The 21,238-nt window shown below is 43.7% G+C and overlaps 1 protein-coding gene across 1 annotated transcript; it reads left to right on the top strand.

Moving 5' to 3' along the window:
* Positions 1-7,840: 7,840 nt before the first annotated feature.
* Positions 7,841-20,904, top strand: LAMTOR5 (late endosomal/lysosomal adaptor, MAPK and MTOR activator 5). Its single transcript, XM_083173080.1, has 4 exons — positions 7,841-7,991; positions 13,818-13,879; positions 14,393-14,510; positions 18,060-20,904. The coding sequence occupies exons 1-4, from the start codon at positions 7,957-7,959 to the stop codon at positions 18,118-18,120; spliced, it is 276 nt and encodes a 91-aa protein (XP_083029206.1). The 5' UTR covers positions 7,841-7,956; the 3' UTR covers positions 18,121-20,904.
* The last annotated feature ends 334 nt before the right edge of the window (positions 20,905-21,238 follow it).

Raw genomic sequence — 21,238 nt, 5'->3', positions numbered from 1 at the left:
TGAGTCGTGGAATAAGCCTCGGAAATTGGTCTTTTATACACTGGATGGAATACAGTATTAATATTTAACAGTACAGATGGTCTATAGTATAGGCTGTGTCAAACATTTAAATAAGATAAGTGGTCAGGAAAAGTTTAAACATATCATCATAAATAAATACACAAACATAGAACCTGTATTTCACCCTGTCTCTTCCTCCTGGCAGCTACTCTCTGGTCCATTGTAATGTTTGATGGCTCAGATCTACACATACAGTAAAAGTGGTAGAAGAAGCTGGTACAGCATGTGCAGCAGCTCTGCTCTGTCCCTTACACTGCATGATGTGGTGGCAGCTCTATTGATCATATTATATACTAGTGCTATTTTTGTCACAATTTAAGGCACTTGCCAAGAGGAGGGGGTTGGGAAGTTTCCGTCCATTTGCCAATGGACGAGATTGTACAAAGTACACATCCTACCATCCTCTGTGGTCTGGGTAGTTGGCAGTGTGTGTGTGTGTGTATGCATATATATATATATATATATATACTGTATATATATATATATATAGATAGATAGATAGATAGATAGATATACAGTTGTGCTCATAAGTTTACATACCCTAGCAGAATTTGTGTTTTCCTGGCCATTTGTCAGAGAGTATGAATGATAACTCACATATTTTTCTTTCACTCATGGTTAGTGGTTGGGTGAAGCCATTTATTGTCAAACAACCACTAACCATGAGTGAAAGAAAAGTATGTGAGTTATCATTCATATTCTCTGACAAATGGCCAGCTACAAAACAAATGCTGGCTTGATGGCTGCACACGACAATCTCTGAAGCTTATACAAGAGCAAATCTTCCAATTCCAGATTCCATTTTGGCCCACTCTACACGGTCAATAGGGCCATCATGGGGAGCACACCATGGACCTTCGGCAGAACAGCTTTGCAAAGCTACCACTTGGTCATCAATCAATGCCTTCCTTCGGTTTTATGCCTTTGCTGCTCAGGATGCTTCCTTAGGGCACAGAGTTCTCCTCTCTGCTCAGAAGCATTTTAAATCATTGCTTTGGGACATCCCCATTGTGACTCCTGTGGAGCGCTGTGGACCCTGTAGAGGAAATACCTCAATGTCCACTGTTTCCACAGGACCCCCACCTTGAACCTTGGCCTTTCAGGTTCACTTATTCTCAGTTGTACATTTCCTGTCTTGGTGTGAGAATGTGTTCTTGAGTCTCTCGGTCTTCATTCTGCACTTCCGGCTCATATAGACAAATGGATGAATCCTGTATTTGAGCGCTAGATAAGAGGTGTGCAGCTGGGTTGCTGTAATAGCGGTGTTTTTGTCAACCACCAACAAAAAATAGGCATCCAGTGCAAAAGGTATTACATAACCACTAGCGCTTCCTCCTGCTCACATAACAGTGCACATAAATAAGATAAAGGAAATAGATACGTGTCCTATTCAGGTATTTATCCAGAGGGTTTACTGCTGAAAACCTGAAACAATACAAATTGTCTCCAAACACCCTCTATCAGAGATGTGTGGCAAATGGAGCCAGTACAGACAGAAATTGGTGCAATATGTCTGATAAAAAAGAGAGAACAATTTATTCCATAAAATTCACTCACAAACATATGAGGTATAAATCGCATAAGAAAGGTCCCACAAGGCAAATGAAGCTGGGCTATTCTCCCGTAAGTTCTTCTCACCCACGACGATGTAAGGCAGGGAAGGGCTGGTGCGGTCCGAATGCCGGCTCAGGACTCGTCAACCTCGACGGGGATGCAGCAACAGCAGCAGAAGTCCACAGTGGGAGATCAACACACTTAACACGTTTCAGACGCTTGGGTCCTTCATCAGAAGTGTGTTGCATTGTGTCCATGAATCCATATTTATACCCAAATTGAGGAAACAGCAATATCCGGTTGTCTGCAAATTATTCACAGCTGAGTTTGGAAGCTTGGTTTGCGTTCCGTGTTTCAGAGACTCCCGGAATCGGAACTACGTCATCTGCACCTTCCGGAAGTTATCTGCGTTACATTTGTGCGTTCCACGTCTCCGTGAAACCCGGAAATCAGCAAATATTATAGATCTTTGGAAACGCTGACTTGATTTTGCATTCCAGCACTAGATAACAGTACCAATGATAGATAAAGTGAATTAGTGCAGACAAAGGGATAAAAAACTGTTCATACATTTACTCAATGGGTAAAAAATCCTTCAATAAAAATAATAACAGATACATAAAACCAGATTGACAGTAAAAAGCACCTAGCAGCAAGACTATGTTAAAAACATTTTAATTCAAAGTCACTGTTAAGGCCTCTGGGGATTAAAGTTTTTAATTCATGTATCCATTTCATTTCAGCTTGAGATAGGCTGAATTCCCCAAAAGCCAATAACAGCACATTCTTTTTTTATTATGTACATCTTTAAAATGTGAAAGAGTGCGTGTCCATACCCTTTCTTATATTGTATATGTGTTCTGCCAACCTTACTTTCAGTTTTCTGGTTGTTTTATAACAGGTGGCACGAACACTCAATTGCATATACAATATTACGGGAATTACAAGTGATTAATTCATTAATAGTGTAAATTTGACCATTAATTGTAAAATTGTTGATCTTGCTGTTGGTACTTTTGACAGTCTTACACATAAGGCAACAGCCACAGTGGTGGAAACCCTTAGTGCGGACACTCTGTCGGATTTTTGGCTCTATACTGCTGTGGATTAGTTTGTCTCTCAAGGATGGTGCTTTATTTATATATAAAAGAGGGGCACTGAGGTAGTTCCTTAGAAAAAACTCATACCTTGGACTTACTTACAAAACTGAGTGCCTGAGGTCAGGGGGCGGGGGTGTGCAGGAGGTGGACCGGAGCTTCCTGGGACTAAAAGTTTAACTGTTGGTTCTCCAGACACAACCTACCAGCACATTCCAATGTGACATCTGTGGATACTGTGGACCTTGAGGAAAAAGAGTTAAACATGGTAAGTCTACCATAACTCCGTATTTTATTAACCAATTTTAATTTTCAGGTGATCACTCTATATATTACAAGCTCTCCTTATTTATTTACTTAAGACATACTTCAAAGGTCTCATTCCATCTTTCAATCTTTGAACCCAAGGCATCTAATTTCTCCTGTCAACTCCCTTCTCTGCCTTTCCTCACTTTCACTCCTTTATTCACTCTCTGCCATTGACTTTGCCACCTACTTCAAAACCAAAATTTACTCTACGTCAAGACACCACAACCTAACAGCCCCCCAACAACCTGCCAGCACCTTTCCCCGACAACCGCTCCAACTTTGACATATTTAAACTGTATCTGGAGATGAAGTAATAGCCCTCATCAGGTCCTAACTCCCCTTCATCTACCCACTTAATCCTATCCCCTCCCACCTCCTCCTTCTGCCTGATCCCATCTTGCCCACATTTCAATCTCTCCCTTTCATCAGGGCATCTGCCTTCAAGCATGCCACACCTATCCTTGATCTTAACACTCTCTTCAACTACCAACCCATTTACATGCAGAGTAATTGAGCGAGTGGGCCATGGCCAAGATGTAGTTGGTCCTTAACTATGTCGCCTGCCCGCAGTTCATGGACAGGAGAAAGGTCCGCTCCTATCTTCTCTACAGACCTGACCACCTTTTGGAGCCTACATTTATCTCTCTAGTTGACGGAACTATACCAGAAAATTATCGAGGAGCACAGTACAGACTCTACAATCGTGGCATAGAAGAGGTGCTTGAGCTTATGTGGGGTGTTCAACTTCCTGCATTGCCTTAGGAAGAACAGTCTGTGCTGTGTCTTTCTGATGATGGCATCTCGTTGAGTTTTTGGGTGATTGTGGTCCCCAGGAACTTGAAGGATTCCACTAGCAACACTACGTTGTCAGCAATCACTAGCGGAGATACACCAGTTGCGTTCTTCTTAAAGTCCACTACCATTTCAACAGTTTTGAGTTAGTTGAGCTCAAGGTTGTTGCGGCTGCAGCATAGGGCCAATCTGTCCATTTCCCATCTGTAGGCTGATTTGTCCCATCCTTGATGAGGCCGATGACGGTGGTGTCATCAGAAAGTTTGATGATCTTAACCAATTGTGGTACAGTCGCTGGTATACAGAGAGAAGAGCAGGAGTGAAAGGGCACAGCCCGTAGGGGCCCCAGTGCTGGTGGACTAAACTTGTGAGGTGAATTCCACAGCTTTGACCTGTTTCCTGACTGTCAGGAAGTCCACAATCCAGGAACCAATAGCTTCCGGGACCCCTAGGTGGAGTAGTTTGGGGTGGAAGATGTTGGGGAAGATTGTATTGAAGGCTGAGCTGAAGTTGACAAACAGGCATAGATACCGGGCATGTAGAAAAAGATTCACCTAAGTGAACAAGAGGCGCTGGTGAGGCGGGGTGTTTTGTTAGCAGCTCACACACAGGGGGTGGTCAGTATGATAAAACAAATAAACAAAGGTGGTGGAGCGCTCAGTATTAATATATTCAACAGAAAAATGAATGAAATCACTAAAAAATCTGATCAATTGGGTATCACATGTATAAATTAATTTAATGAGAATAAGATAATCAACAACATAATATAAAGATTATAATGAATATGCAATTAAAAAATAATAAAAATGCACTTCAATAAAAGAATTGTTGATTGGACAGTATACTTAGTGTGTGTCCCGATTGTTCCTATTGTGCTCTCCTGCAAATTGGTATGGTGTCCCAGATGGTCATTCGCAAACAATACTGGTTTGGTGGGTGTCCATAGACCTGGCTGGATGCCTTGTACCTTGTGTGGTAAGAAAGTGGCCCTATCTAGGGCAATCAGTTTAGGCTCCAAGTTGTATGCAGGTGGTGGTGTTCCATATATGTTTATCCAGTAGGTGAAATGAAATTGTGGGGATCCAAATGTGCAAAAGTTGGTGGAGAGCTGGTCCAAGTGGGGTAACAAGAGGTCCAATTCCAAAATAACAGTGTGGCCTGACGCGATACGGGGCATGTCCAGCTGCTGTAGGATGTAGTGCAGGCCCATGGATGACAGCATCCTCAACACACGATTCGCCCAGTGGGCAAACTGAAAGGGGTTTATCTGGGGGCCAGTCGCAGCTTTCAGATGGTCCAGAACCAGGAGCACAAACGCTTTCATGACCACAGACGTCAGAGCTCTAGTTCTGTAGTCATTCAGGCTAGTGATAGTGGATTTCTATGGGACCAGAACAATTGTGGTGCTTTTGAAGCAGGAGGAAACTCTGCGCAGCTCCAGTAATATGTTGAAGATCCTGGTGAATATGGGGGCAAGCTGGCCTGAACATGCTTTCAGGGTGGATGGCGACACCCTGTCAGGACCAATGTGCTTAGCGAGCTGAAGTACCTGGGGTTGGCAGAAGGTGATTAGGGCAGTGGATGTGTAGTGGTTTGGTTCGTGGGGGGCTTCTTTTTCGAACCTGCAACAAAAGTGGTTCAGCTCGTGTTAGGTTTTGGTGCAAGGCAGAGGGCTTAGTTGTTTTCTTGTAGTTGGTGATGGCCTGTATTCCTTTCCATATGGATATGAGGTCTTTGGTGGATAGCTCATTTACCAGCTTGTCTGTGTACTTTTTTTTTTTGGGGGGGTGGGGGGGGGGGGCAGCGTGATTCCTTTCATAAGAGAGTTTCTTTCATGGTTTAATAGTGTTCTGTCGCCACTGCTGTAGGCCTTCTCTTTGGGCCGATGAAGTTGCCTGAGCTGGGCCTTGAATAATGGCTTGTTGTTGAAAATGCAGAAGCAGTGATGTGCAGTGGTGGCTGTGTGCAGAGAGGCACTACCACTCACAGCGGCCACCACCCCCCTGTCCATACAGTTGAAGCAGGCCTGGAGCTTCAGCTTATCCTCGTTAGTCCATTTATTTAGCCTCTTGATGACAGGCTTAGCCTCTTTCAGCTTATGTGCGTATGTGGGGAGAAGGTGGACGAGACATTGGTCAGATAGACCAAGAGCAGCATGGGGGACTGACAGGAAGGCAGACTTGAGAGTGGTGTAACAGTGGTCAAGGGTGCACTCTTCCCTAGTGGGGTACATAACTTGTGGTTTGAATTTTGGTAGTTCCTGGCTTAGGCTTGTTCTGTCGAAGTCACCCAACACTATAAACAGTGAGTTTGGGTGTTTTTGCTAGATGTCTAATAATCAGGCGGCTACGTGGTGCAGGACTTTGTTAGGGCAGGCTTGTGGGGGGATGTACATTCCCACAAGGCAGTTGATGCTTAGCATCTCCAGGTGGGGGATACATGATTTGCCTAGGATCATGACATTGGTGCACCATCTGTCATTGATGTAGAAGCAGATTCCACCGCCTTTCATTTTCCCAGAGAGTTCCTTGTAGCAGTCGAACCTGTAGAGACCAAATCTTGACAGGGACACGGGGGGGGGGGGGGGGGGGGTGGTGGTGTGTAAATAATGTGGTCATCCAACCGCGTCTCTGTGAAGCAAAGAAACGATTATCCTGCAATGCCTGACCTCATGCTGCTCAGAAGAGACAGCTCGTCAAACTTGTTTTCCAGTGAGCGCAACACTGTTAATTGTGGTTCTCCAATTACCAGCATGTGAGGCAGGCTTGCTGGGACTTGTAGCCAATGAACAATATTCTATCTTTTACACAACTGTTTTCAACTCTACTCGCTGCCCAGGGGTGCTGAGGTTAACCCGGGCTTCCCCCTAACCTGGGGAACCCTCGGGACAAACACATACACACCCATTTATTGGTTATACCCCACTTTCAGAGGAATCCCAGGACTGTTGGGTATGATTAATGCTTTGGCCGGGGGACCCAGTAATGGGTGTCCCATGGGAGCCCACAGCACATTTTTAATCTAAAATTAACCGTTAAATTCATTTAAAACTCCAAAACCTGCGCTGATCTCACTGATATGTGTGGGCTTCTCAAAAAATACACTTGCATTGATTGGTACAATTATGTGCGATTTTCAGTGATTTGCAATTTGCAATGTTATTTTGACAATCAATGTTTGTTCCAATGGTGATTTGGGCTGTGAAATAAAGTTTGACATGCAATGTCTATGTAAATGCATTTATTTTGTAAAATTGTGACTTGCTAAATGAAGGCCCTATTGCTGAAAGCACAAAATTAGCCATACATTATTCTTAATAAATTTTCCACCAGGCATATTACTAGACCAGTGGTTCTCAACCTCGGTTCTTTAAGTACCCCCAAACAGTTCACGTATTCTAGGTCACCCAGCAGGTGCACAGATGCACTCATTACGCACTGACACATTTTTACAAGATCCACAGGTTGAGCCAATTATTTAACTTGCAATTCTGTGTGGAGATGTAGAAAACATGCACTGTTGGGGGTATTTGAGGAATCTAAATGAGGACTGAGGTTGAGAATCACTGTACTAGACTATCCACAATAAGCAAACCAAACCAGAATAATTTTCGCAATTCATCCAGTGCCACAGACAGGCAACATAATTCAATGGAAAAAAAGCTGCTGCTTCTATAGCAAGCAATGATTTAGTTGGCTTTTTTAAACAGTCATGGGACATCTAGCAGTTTGGACATCTGAGCCCAAATATTGGCTAAAAGAGCTATACAGACAGAATATGTAATGTCACGCAAATGGACTGTTATTATACTAGCTTCAGTCCAGTAGCTGTATAGTCTCTCTGCTTAATATCCTTACATTTATATGATACATGCAGCGCTACATTCTAAGTTCTAACAAACTTTACCTCTATTTGCAAACAAAACGGGGAACAGTTATAATATACCGCAAGAAAATGTTCCTAACTCTTCCTTTGTAATGCAGTGTTACGCTGTGATTCCAGCACTAACCACTAGATGTCCCTGTGCGAAGCACGGAGCACGTGACTGTGTGACGCGCCGTGTGGAGACAGAATAGAGGGCTCTGAAAGTATCACGTGAGCACCCACCCGGAAGCGGAGTCACGTGAAGGCGGCTGGCATCATGGAGGCTGCTCTGGAGCAACACCTAGAGGACACGTAAGATTACTTTACGTGTATATTCCGCGTCTCTGCTGCAAAGTTACTGTGGCTGCGTTGCTGTGTGACAGGTGTAATTACCTGATGATACTGTACTGCAGCGTCTTCTCTAACCCGATGTGTATAGTGGCTTATCACGTGACCCAGCAGGCACCTTAACGTGCTCCGGTTTCCCGGTGACATCCTAGCGGCCGCAGACCAAACTGTGATGTTGTGAAACTGCATAGCCTAGCCCCTCTGATCAATTATTTGCTCAACTCAATGTGATTGAATGAACACATAATATACTTGTGTAGTATTCCTGTAGTAATCCAGTTAAGTACCTACTAGCGCTAACCATAAAACATTATTACAGTGTCATTTATTGTCAAAAAGCTCCCAGGGGTACATCACGTTGTGCAATAAGGCATAATTGCATATTAAAATACCTTTGTACTAGTTGTAATTCTATCATTTATAATATGGTTGATGGATGATGAACATGGGATAGAGGAGTAGTGTTTATGCCCTAATAGGAGTGGCGCTCAGTAGGGTGGAGTGTGATGCATTTGTGAGCAATATATATGTGTCTGCAAACTGAGAATTTTGCAAAAAATTCAGTATATTGAGTGCAGACACAAGTCTGATCATGTCACTAGGGGCAGTACTTTTTATATGGTTAATTTTTAAGGACGCTTCTGTCCAATAACTGGGTAAAGCAGCACTGTTGTAGTCAGGGTTGCCAACCCTCCCAGAATGGCCGGGAGGGTCCCGGAAATCGGGTCCCCCTCCCGGCCTCCTGGAAAGGGGGGGCAACCCTCTCGGAAAGCTGTCTGGCCCCAGGAACCCTTTCCCTCGACGGTAGGGATGGACATCGGAAGCCAACCGTCAAATGATGGCAGTGCTTCCACCATTGAAACTTTCGATGCAATGGTAATTAACCATCGCATCAAAAGTATTCGATGGTGAAAACTAGTTATATGACTAGCGCATGCGCAAAAGCCTGTATTGCCATTTGTAAGGTGGTAATTGGGTTTGGTGACAGGGCCCAGGCTCTGAGCAACATATTACTTTATCACTGGACAATGTGTGTATAATATACATATATAATATTCACACAATGCCCAATGAGGAAGTAGTATATTAATTTTGTACACATTATTAACACTTTAACAGCAAGTAATCAAAATGTAATAAAATTAGATAAATTGTAAACTAACTCGCTTTAGGTTTCACTATTTTTCCAGACAGGAAAATGGCTATTTATTAAGGCAAGTGTAACTACACACACAAATAATGGAGATGACGGTACAGTGGTCATCACTAGTGATGGGTAGTTCGTGAATGATTAGATCAAAATGAACTAATCTTCAAAGTGAACTAAATCGTTCAGATCACTGCTCTGGCAAAGATTAGTTCATTTAGTTCACCAGGAAGTAAAGCAAGTGGGAAGTGTAACACACAGACAGACAGAGCCCAGCAGCTCCAAGGCTCATTTACTGGATCTTTCCTTCCTGTATCTAAAGTTAAAAGTACAACAAAGCCCAGCAAATACAGATCTAATAAAATAAAAATATGCACTGCCTAGACAAAGTTGTGTGGTGTGTCTGTGAGTGAGCATGTGTGCTCATGCTGCTCACCTTTATGTGATGCTATCATTATATGATTAGTTCAGATGTCCAAACACTTGCTGCTGCTTCTGGTACTGGGTCCTGAGCATACTGCTGTGCTAAATCCTCTACTAGGTGCTTCTGCAGCAGCCATGTTATCAGCTCTCATGCAATACACAGGAGGCAGTACATGGTAGCTGCCAAAGATGGCAGTGCTGAGCTCACACATGGTCTGGACTCTGCGGATCCAAATGAACTACATTGTCCTGATGACTCATGAGTCCTGCAAATAGTTCAGTAGTTCAATTTAGTTCACTGATCATACAGATCCCTGATCTAATCTCTGACTATACACCATAATGAGACTGTGCAGTACCTGTGAGCTACCATGTGTGGCACTGCTGTGCTCAGGCACATGTATTGTGTGTATGCAGCCACAGACACAGTGCTGGCTGCTGCATGTTATACAGTATACTGTAGTAGCTCTGTTTACTCCACATTACAGTCAGAGGTGGATATGTATGAACCTTCATGATGCATACAGTGGAGCAGTTGCCCCTAGCAACCAATCAGCAACTGGTTACTTTGCAAAGTCTCTACTTTATCTCTCTCCAAGGTCAGTTACATTGGGGCAAGGGGACATGTTTTTTTTCTAATTACTGTATTTTAAAAGCAGAAAAAAATTGACTTATTAAATTACTCTGAATTTGGGTATTTGGTACTTGTTTCCTAGAACGGCCACAATCGTGAGTGATCGTGGCTCTTAATTAAGGGACACGATCCTCACGATGTGGCCGATTTTTTACAATTTTTTCCCTTTGATTGACAGAAATCGGGTCAATCGGTCGGTCGCGACCAATTAAAATCGGCCGCGATGCGACCGACCGATTGACCCGATTTTTCCATAGACTTCAATGTTAAAAAATCTTTTAACATTGAAATCGGTCGGTCTTGTGCCATTATAATGGCACAAGATGAGATGGGCTTGATTAAGTCCATCTCACATAGGGAAAAATGATAAAAAAGGTGAAATGGGCCAATATGACCCATTTCACATTTTTTATGTGCCCGCCATGACCCCACGATAGACGTCAACCCGAAGCGTGGCGAGCGCAGCGAGCCCGCGAGGGGCGGCGGTGCGCGTCCTCCGACCTTTTCATTCCCCTACTATCCACTAGTGCGTGGAGTGAGAATAGAATAGTGTGGCGAGCGCAGCGAGCCACCGAGCCCGAAGCGTGGCGAGCGGACGCGTATACCTGTGAAGTTATACGCGTCCCCTCGCGGGGCTCGCTGCGCTCGCCACGCTTCGGGCTCGGTGGCTCGCTGCGCTCGCCACACTATTCTATTCTCACTCCACGCCCTAGTGGATAGTAGGGGAATGAAAAGGTCGGAGGACGCGCACCGCCACCCCTCGCGGGCTCGCTGCGCTCGCCACGCTTCGGGTTGACGTCTATCGTGGGGTCTAGCCCACTTAGTAACATTTGGGGGGGCAATTGAAAATAATCATGTGAAAAAAAAAAAAAAATCGGGTGAAAAATCGGTCGGTCGGATCGGTCGCATCGCATGCGACCAAATCGCATGCGATGCGATCGATCCGATTTTTTATCTTACGACCACAACGATCTAAATCGTTGTGGCCGTTCTAGGAAACAAGTACCGGGTATTTTACTTGCATAATATGGAATATTATGGAAGGTAAAATAATAACCACAATGGGATTAATATTGCAGAGCTAAACAATAAACAATAAGCATGTCACTAGAAGGGTGCTGTATAACTTATTGCTTTTCTAAACTAGAAAATAATCTGATTTATTAAACATACAGTATATGATCATTCTAACAAGACTAAACTCCTACAATGAGCTGGTATTACAATGCCTGCTCTGTGTGTCATAATCTAGTCTAGTTCATCTAGATCCATGCACTCCTCCCAGTCTCTGAGTCAGTGCTGGAATGAACTAGATGAACTAATCTTCTGATCTAATCTTTTGGGTGAACTAGATCATAATGAACTAGTCACCAAAACGAACTAGATTTCCCATCACTAGTCATCACATCATTTTTATGGTGAGATAAATATTGCAAAGAGCAGGGCCAGCTCGACCATTAGGCAGCTGCCTAGGGTGCCAGGATCTGAGGGGGCACCACTAATAATGCTACACACTAGGCGATTCTAGCTTCCATCATCAACTATATGGTCGCTCAGTGACCATATTGCCGGTGATACCTAGCGTCCTTCGCCGTGTGTGCGCTCCCACCGCAGGAACTTGCTAGAATCGCTGGTCCCCAGTAAAATACTGATAACCAGCAATTTGGTCGCTGAGCGACCAATCGCTAGCGACCAGGTCACGTAATATAAAAAATAGTTCACTATATATAAAAACAGTTAAGGTGCCCCTACACTGAGGCGATTTGGTCCAATTTTGGCCAATTGCGACCAATCGACCCGTTAAATCGGACCAAATTGCCTCTCCCTGACATGCCGTTGGGTCCCGTGCGCATCGGACCCGATCAGGTGGTCGGACCGGCAGGCCGTCCACCCGTTCCTCCTGACGGTGAGGCAGGCCAGAAGCAGGGATGCATGCATCCATCACAACGGATCGCATGCGTCCGTGCTGCCGGGAAGGTCCTGGCAGCTTGCAGGCTGTCGGGTGTCCGTACAATGCTGCGAGGTGTCGCTGCAGTGTATGGGCACCTTTAGCTTGGTCCATTCCACTGGTACCCCAGGACTGTGTATATTGTTCCTCACTATATTGACAGAAACAGACAATCTCTGACTAACACTTCACTGATGATGATGATATAGTGGTTGCTGCCTGGTAATACTAATGCAGTTTATTAATGAGTGTTGTGTGTGACTGACATTCACAAATATCTGTAGCTAGTTGTATTGTGTACTTATTATTATTGTACCCTGCCTGAGCTGGTATAACATTCAGTGATGTTACTGTCTCCTCCTCTCTGAATCCTCCAGAGCTCAGTGTGTGTCTGTGAAATTTGCTGCTGTTTGAGTGACTGGTGCTGCAGGGTGAGGTTTGTGCTCTGATTGGCTCTCTGAGCAAGTGAGAGCCAATCAGAACTAGCAGTGGGCCCTGTTGCCTAGCAGCTACAGCAACCATAGAGAGGGAGAGGGAGGGAAGCAGAGAGAAAGTCAGACAGCCTCCAACGAACCTAGGAAGTTTCCCTGACAGACACAGCAGCCAGGGGAGGCATATCTTTTGGGAATTACAAAAAATAAGCCACCGTCGAATGATTAGCATTCGATGGTGACAAACATCGGAAGGTCACCATTAAATGGCAAAAACACTAACATCGAAAGAAAAACATTGATGTTTCCGAAACATCGACCATCGATGTCCATCCCTACTCGACGGGGGATCCGTTGGTCAGATGACGCGTATCGCGTCATTTTGGTGCCGTCCACCGCAGTGTAATGCCTGAAATACCGGCATTACACGGCGGGGGGTGCTAAATAACGAGGCCGCTTTGGACAAGCCCACAAGGCAGCCTGCCTCTTCTCCCGCCAAGTCCCTTTTCCACTTGCAGCAACGGCCCTGCCTCACTGAGCTCCAGGAAAAGGCTGCCAGCAAGTATGGTTGTAGCTCAAGTGAGCAGCCCCAATGAGCAGGAAAAGGCTGTATTATGCAGTTGGAACATCTGGTTAATCTATATCTAATTCCTTTCAACTAATATGATATAGTAATTTCTGGTCCCACTGGGCAGGGTGGTGGTACATTAAATAACTATCTGCTAAGTTGATAATACTGTCTTTGTTTTCTGTGTTTAAGGAAAAAGGGTAATACAGCTATTACGTAGTCCAGGCATCGGGAACCTTTGGCTCTCCCTAGTTTTGCTTTTTTGCCATGCTAAAATAACACCCAGTAAATTGTAGATTCCAACAAAGACTTACAACGATGACACAAAAGGTTAATTTGGTATTTTTCAGGCGGCCTGCGATGAATGCTGGGAAATTTGGGTATTCCGGGGCTGGAGGACCAGGCACCAAGGAGTAGAAACTTATTTAGGCTAGTGCTGCCAGGGGCTCCGCTACCCTAATACCCCTTCCTGTCCTCAGAGACCAGTGTTTTTCTTGGTGCTCTGAGGAACAGGGCACTATTTTCAGGAGCGGGCTCAAAGCCCAATTTAAACTTTTTATTATTTGTTTCTCTGGCTCTGCCATCCTTTTTTCGCCCTGCATCACTAACCATTCTGTTCTTTTGTCTCTTTTATTGCAGGATGAAAAATCCATCCATTGTTGGAGTCTTATGCACTGATTCACAGGGATTAAACTTGGGGTGTAAGTGTCTTCAATTTAAACAATTTAGTTGGGGGTTTGTGCATTTTTTATGTTATGTACCTTACATATTAAGAGCAATCCATGTTGATCTTTGATTCGTATATAGTAACTGTATGGTGTCGAAGTGGGTGGACGGCGGGTACTTTTTGTCTGGGTCGGTTTTGGAGGCTGGGTGGGTGCCATCCCCCCTCCCTTGTTTGCAGGGAGCCAGACAGTGGGGAGAGAGATGACAGCAGATGAGGCTGTTCTGCGACGGCTATGTGCTGAGCTGGGGAGAGAGACAGCTGCAGCAGCAGCCTGTCATCTCTCTCCCCTCTGTGTGTGTTATGAGGTTCCCGGCCCTCACAAATTATCAGTTTTTTTCCCCCACAGGGACATGGCGACGCCTGTTCCATTTTACTGGGGCCTGGTCAACCTGTTGGTGCCTCTGTTAATTATGGAGGGACCACCCACCTGTTGTGTGAACCTTCGAAAGCAGTACATTTCTATTAACATTCCCTTCTTTCCTTGAAGGCTGTGGGAGTCTCTCTGATGAACATGCTGGTGTGATCTCCATCCTTCCTCAGCAGGCAGCTAAGCTTACACCCGATCCCACTGATGTGCCTGTTGTTTGTCTGGAATCTGACAGTGGGTAAGCAACACTTTACATCTTTTTAACATCTTTAATTCCTGATTGTTAGGTACATTGGATTGTGGGCCAAAAAGTACAAGTTACTAGTACTAGTTTTTTTTTTTTTTTTTAAGGCAGAGCCCAGTGTGTTGGGTGGGAAATTTACCCCATTATGGTAAAGTATCTGTCAGAGACTGTTATACACTGTCCTTCATTTGTTATGGATCCTCTGACTTTCGACAGTTGTAGAATCACAGTATTATAGGGACTATCCAGACTGTGGACAATAAATTGGCCAGTCCCGGGATTAGACCTTAAAATCTGTGATTGGAGCTTCCAATCCCAGGATTATCCTGCACAGGCGCAATCTAATGCCAAGCAGCCTCTGAGCACATGCTCAGATACTGCCCATCTGTCACAGGTCACACTGCGCAGCCCAGCATCACATCACCCTTGCTGCCACACCTCTCCGTTCACCCGCTGCATGTGAGTAAATGCAATTTATTTGTGTGGCTCAATCCTGGGTATCGAAAAAAAAGCTCTGGGATTGGCCATCATAGTAGACCTGAAGCAGAAAGCAAGCCCCACTTGCATAAGTGGCCAAACGTACACCTGAGCATCACATACTTGCTTGTTGAACATCTCATTCCAGCACTGTGGGTACTAATATGGTCTTGTGGTTCACCAGGGCCAGTAGTCTATTTGACTATCTATAGCTACACTAAAGGGCCTACACACAATGAGATATGGCTGAGCAGTGTAGATCGCTCAGCACACAGCACTGTGTGCTGAGCGATCTGTCAGGGCCAGTGTTCTCCGGTAAGAATACTGGCACTGACTGCAATCGCTCGGCAATTAAGGTCCAGCATGCTGGATAAATCTAGTTGGTTGCCATCCGATAGTGACGTGGCTCGGCTCACTATCGCTATGTCCCCCTACTCACAGAGCAAGTGAGATCGATTAGAAAATGCCCTGAAATATCCCCGTGTGTAGTCCCCATAAGGCTTGATACAAACGAGAGAAATCTTGATCTGATAGGTTGCAACTGTTATCACAGAAATTACCTATTTTCTGAGCTGTGCATTGTGTACGCACAATCTGTGTGCTTTTGGAGCCATTAACGATATCTTTCCATCGGTCATTCTGCTCATGCCATGCAGTATAATGAAGTATGGAACAACAGATCACTCCATCCTCCATTTCATTGTTCTGATGTGTGCCATGGATATATGTCAGCCTTTCTGTACGATCCTAAAATACGACCGATGCCGGGTACGAATTCATACTACCGACATCAGGCATATTTTTGGGAAAATACACTTCGTAAATAGGGCAGATTTACCTGATTCAGGGAAGATCAGAAAATGCAGCTAAAGATCTGTAGGAGTTGGGGTGCTTGGTTGCTCAGATGCGTAAGGATTCAGATGCTCAGGTATTCGGGCGATGGGGTGCTTTCGGACGTTCAGGTGTGCTTGCGTATTCTAGCAAGCTCTTTCGCTTTAAGTTATTTGGGCACTTGGGCCTCTAGACGATCGACAGGGGAGCAGTGGTCGCAGACAGCGCAGCTCAGCCCAGAAAATTCCTGGGCATACCACTATTTTCAATCTTTGTCAAAATGTACTCTTTTCATGAAATATTTTGTCCAGGACTGACAGGGTGTTCAAGGGAAATGTTAAGATCACAGATCTTTCTATTGTGTGGGGACCTTTAGAAACCTGCTGCTCTTTCCTCTGGTGTTCTCTCTTTAAACCACATTTGCAGTTCCTTGTGATTCAGGGGTGAATTTATGAAGCTTGGAGAAGTGTTATCTATCCCCATAAAGAACGAGCAAGGTGATAATGGTTCAGCCAATCAGATACAATATGTAAATTGACAGGTAAGAGCTGATTGGCTGAACCATTATCACCTTGCTCATAACGTTCTTTATGGGGATAGATAACACTTCTCCAAGCTTCATAAATTCACCCCTCAGTCTCTGGAAATCCACAACAACAGGAAGTTGCCCTGCATAGCCAATCATCATCAGCAGAGGCAACACAGGAAGGAGGGACATGTCCCTGCACCTTTCATATCAGCTGGTAACCCTTTAAGGTCCCTGGACCAACCTTGGTAGCTTGCAGGGTTGAAATCCTGGGACATCGGTCCCTCGATTTTGGCCCTGGACCCTTTCACACAACCAACCCGGGAATTTTGACTGGTGTGAAAGGGGTATTAAAGGGCCTACTCACGTTGAGATGTTGCTAAACGATTTGTCTGGTCCAGTGTTCTCCGGTGAGAACACTGGCCCTAACTGGCATTTAACTAGATTTATCCAGCATGCTGGATCTTAATCGCTGGGCAATAGAGATGTGTGGGGCATTTTCTAAGCAATCTAAGTGTAGGCCCCATTATACCAAGAACCTTCCTGATCATTCTCTTCATTTTAGGATTCATGCCCTCCTTCCAAATTTCTAGATAACTGACCTATCCTTCCTAATCTTAATTGACTTACATTAGCACGCTTTACTTGTTGACTATCTCACATACCTGGACATAGGTCTGTTTCAATTGCCCTCCCATTCAATTGGACACTCCTTAATCTGGATATAATTATTATTTCTGACTGCAAAAGCTCCCCATTTTCTGTCCGAGTATCATCTTGTTTCCTTCAGGTTTTTTTACCCCTTTGCCATCTCTCCTTCCCGAAGCCATTATAACCAAATGTAATCTTGAGGTGATAGATCATGAGACTTTTTAATCCTGACTTAAATCATGAGACTTGACTCCCTTTTGACAGCCTTCAGCTCTGACCATGCTGTTTCCCTTCCTACATTAGCTTGGCATTTTGTTGCACCTACTGTTACCAATTAAATGTCCATGTTTCAGTTCTCTACCAGATAATCAGACTTTTCAAAACTGCACAACATCAAATTGTATTCTGAGTTGTGAAATGTAATATTTATAATCTATTATGGTGCAGGGCAAATAAATAATGTTAGGGTTAGCCAGTTTAAATCATGCTAATCCTATATAGAACACTGTCTGAAAGTATAGAATAAGTGTAATATTAACACAATAGAATACCCCCTCTGTAATACTGCAGACGTGTGATATGTTTAGACACACAACGTAGTAAACAGATGGGGAAATCAGGCGCACAAATACCTAAAATTAATACTTCCTTCTTTACTTAAAATGAGAGGGGGAAATTTTCTATAATAAATTATGACAGTAATTTTCCCTCAAAAGGAACTGTGTTCTCGAAAGAACTGGATAAAAGTTATAATTACTCGGGATCAGAGGCTCCAGGATCAATTCGAGTGATTAACCTCTGAGTTTTTTTGCAGGCTATAAGTGACATTCCAATTGAACCTTAAAGGAGGTTATGCAAATAGAAAACATTGTGTTTAAATTATCATCTGCTGTAGTGTTACGGTGTCCCACTTGAGTCAGTGTGAATACAATTTTATTCAGAAAGTAATTCTAATTTGATTGTGTTATTAATAAATGTATTGATAATTATGACAAGTGTAAAATAAAGGCAGGAAACAGATGTGATCATTTGTACTTTTCATCTTCTTTCTGTATCAGAACCATTATGATCCAGAAGCATGATCGTCTTACAGTAGCCGTTCACAAGATGTCATCCTAAGAGTCTGTATTCAGCAGAATTTGTATGAGACATTACCTATACCGTTCTCCACTGACTGTTATTCGTGGTGGGGGAAAAAAAAAAAGTCTGTGACCACCTGGGCCCCCCAATTAGTGTACCACTTATCTTGCCATGCTTCAGACTAGGTGTATTGCTTCAGACTAGGTGTATTGCTGTGCTTGGTACACTGTACTGTTCCCAATTGGATGGTAAAGTAAGAAATTTCCAAAAAACGAAATTTTGACCATGTCGACATTGTCAGCATCCGGATGGCATGCAGTTGGTCATCATCAGTATACAGAACTTTAATATGAGAATGACTCATGGATGTGAAAGATGGACTTGGACAAGAAAGATACAGGTCACAGGCATGGATCCCTTACCACCCTGTATAATTACATAATATTTATTTCCTTACAGTTAAGTTGACTTTAAAACTAATGTAATGGATTTTTTCTTTTTCTCCCTGTTGTAAATCTCTAGTTTGTGAAATTTTTGGATACTTTTAACCAAAATGAATTTGAGGAACTATTGCAGACTGGAACACTGTAAATATCTAGTGTGATGCAATGTCAACATTTCTAAATAATAAGTAATACCTTGTATACTAAAGAAATATCAAACACATTAAATAGTGCTCATCTCCAAACCTAATTTTTACATTGATTTTTCTTTTCAAGTATAAACATAGAATGTCAGATCAGAACCACTTGTCCCATCTAGTTTGCCCTAAACAAATGTACATTTACACACTAGTTAACTCTGTCGGGGCCAGTTAACCTGGCAGTATATTTCTGGATTGTGGATAGAAACTTATGCAAGCAAGGGGAGAAAATATGACTCCACTCTGTTGTGTAATTGAATGCATGATCTCAGTGTTGGGCAATAATGTTAACTGTTACACTGTCATCGGTAGTGTCTGGCCTGAATATCGACATGGTTCAAACTGTTGACATCTGAAATGTTGACAGTAGGAGTATGCCGATATTGATACGTCGGGCAGCATCACATCCCCATAGAAACCTATGGGAGATGCAGCTGCTGGCAGAGCAGGAGGGATTGTAGTAGGTATTGGAATTTCCTGCTGTGGTCCCTCCTGATTTATTTGCATGATATTTTTTTTTTTTTTTTGTAGATTTAACAGCAGATATTAAGTAATAAATAGACCCCTATGAGAGAAGTAGCAGTGTAAGGAGCATGGGGCAAGTGGTTCACTTACTTGTATCTCAGCCTGTCCCCAATTTATTTATTTTACTGACACTGTGGGGGCATACCTGTTTCTGGCACTGTGGGGGCATACCCGGCACTGTGGGGCATACCTGTTCCTGACACTGTGGGGGCATTGTGGACACTGGGGGCATACCTGTTTCTGGCACTGTGGGGCATACGTGTTCCTGACACTGTGGGGGCATTGTGGACACTGTGGGTTTCTGGCACTGTGGGGGCATACCCGGCACTGTGGGGCATACCTGTTCCTGACACTGTGGGGGCATTGTGGACACTGGGGGCATACCTGTTTCTGGCACTGTGGGGCATACCTGTTCCTGACACTGTGGGGGCATACCTGTTTCTGGCACTGTTGGGGCATACCCGGCACTGTGGGGCATACGTGTTCCTGACACTGTGGGGGCATACCGGTTTCTGGCACTGTGGGGGCATACCCAGCACCATGAGGTCATACCTGGCACCATGGGGATATTCCTGTTTCTGGCTCTGTGGGGGCATACCTGGCACACTGGGAGCATATATGTATTTGTCACTATTGGGGACATATATGTATCTGGCACTATTGGGGGCATGTGTGTATCACACCCCCATTTTCATTGGACGCATGATGTGGTGTGGTTACACCCATTTTTTGGTGAGCGTGTACGCCGCACACACAGTACGGTATGTGGTATAATGTGTCAGGGGCATTACAGTGTGTGGCATAATGTGCAAGGGCATTATTTGGTTATTAGGCAGATTTTTTATTTTTTTTTACAATTTAGTAGCTCTTTGTGTGTTTTTTTTGCCGCGAGTAGCTCACACCCCAAAAAAGGTTGGAGACCACTGACATAGGGCAATGTTGGCCTGTTTACTAAACTATCAACTTTGACCACAAGTGGCTGTGATGCAGTCACAGCCATTGCCTGACTAGATTCTAACTACATGTAGTCAAGATTTAGTCAGATCGCCATTGTTCAACAGAGAACACTGGATAGCACAGATTGCAAAGCACACATCACAAACGGAATGGCAATATCTAGATGGGGTGTTCACTCAAACAGTGAATAAAGCTTCTCTTCATGGCCACCCGTAGCCACCGGGACTCATACAGCAGTAACCACTGCTCCTGCGAAATATAGCCTTTGTTAGGGGATTAATTTTGAAATCCGTACATACAATAAGTGGAGAGAATTTTATGCTATCAATGTTAAACTGAATAGATGTTTTAATAAGGATAGTAGTGTGTGACACCTGATCGAAAAAAAAAAAAGCATGCAATCTGTTAGTAGTTCTAACTGGCTTTGGATCCAAGCAAATGTCTGGCCTTTAACAGCAGATGCTTATATATTGATTGGTGACTGGATCCAGGAGAGATGGTACTTTCTTTTTTTTAATAACCACCAGCAAGTTTATTATTAATTGGACCAGATTAAGATGCTGTATTAGTATATCAGTACATATTTAAAACATTAAGCTCATGTTTAGCTTATCTGTGAATAAAATACTATAAGTACATTTTACATGGTATGTCCAAAGAATTCTAAGTAAATTAATAATCACTATGCAGATGTTGATTTAATATGTACATTTAGAATTATTGTAGTATTATTAATAAAATATTGATTATCCATGAGTCCTACCTACCTACCTATGTTTTGGTTTCTGCTAAATTTTAAGAGATCCCACCAATATTGGTCAAATGCACATGTCAAAGACCGCTTATGCATATTACACCTTCCATGTGCGAAGTAAAGTTGGCCATACACTACTACGATCTATCGCAGCAGTGCAAGCGTTCCTCGCGAGCCTCCCGGGTTCTGCATCAGCGTTGCGTGCAATACATTGCATGTGGTCCTTTTCACATGTGATGGATCGCATGCAACTCCGGTTCCCCGCCACCAGGAGGAGG

This window comes from Crinia signifera, chromosome 2, assembly GCF_055691185.1.
Source record: "Crinia signifera chromosome 2, ASM5569118v1, whole genome shotgun sequence".
NCBI classification, from domain to species: domain Eukaryota; kingdom Metazoa; phylum Chordata; class Amphibia; order Anura; family Myobatrachidae; genus Crinia; species Crinia signifera.
The sequence above is the reverse complement of the archived record's forward strand: the minus strand, read 5'-3'. Positions and strand labels throughout refer to the sequence as shown.

Excerpts from the sequence above, each read along its gene's own strand:
- LAMTOR5 (XM_083173080.1), top strand. The coding sequence starts at position 7,957 with ATGGAGGCTGCTCTGGAGCAACACCTAGAGGACAC. Across the intron at positions 7,992-13,817 it reads GAGCAACACCTAGAGGACAC|GATGAAAAATCCATCCATTG; the intron begins GTAAGATTACTT and ends CTTTTATTGCAG. Across the intron at positions 13,880-14,392 it reads ACAGGGATTAAACTTGGGGT|GCTGTGGGAGTCTCTCTGAT; the intron begins GTAAGTGTCTTC and ends CTTTCCTTGAAG.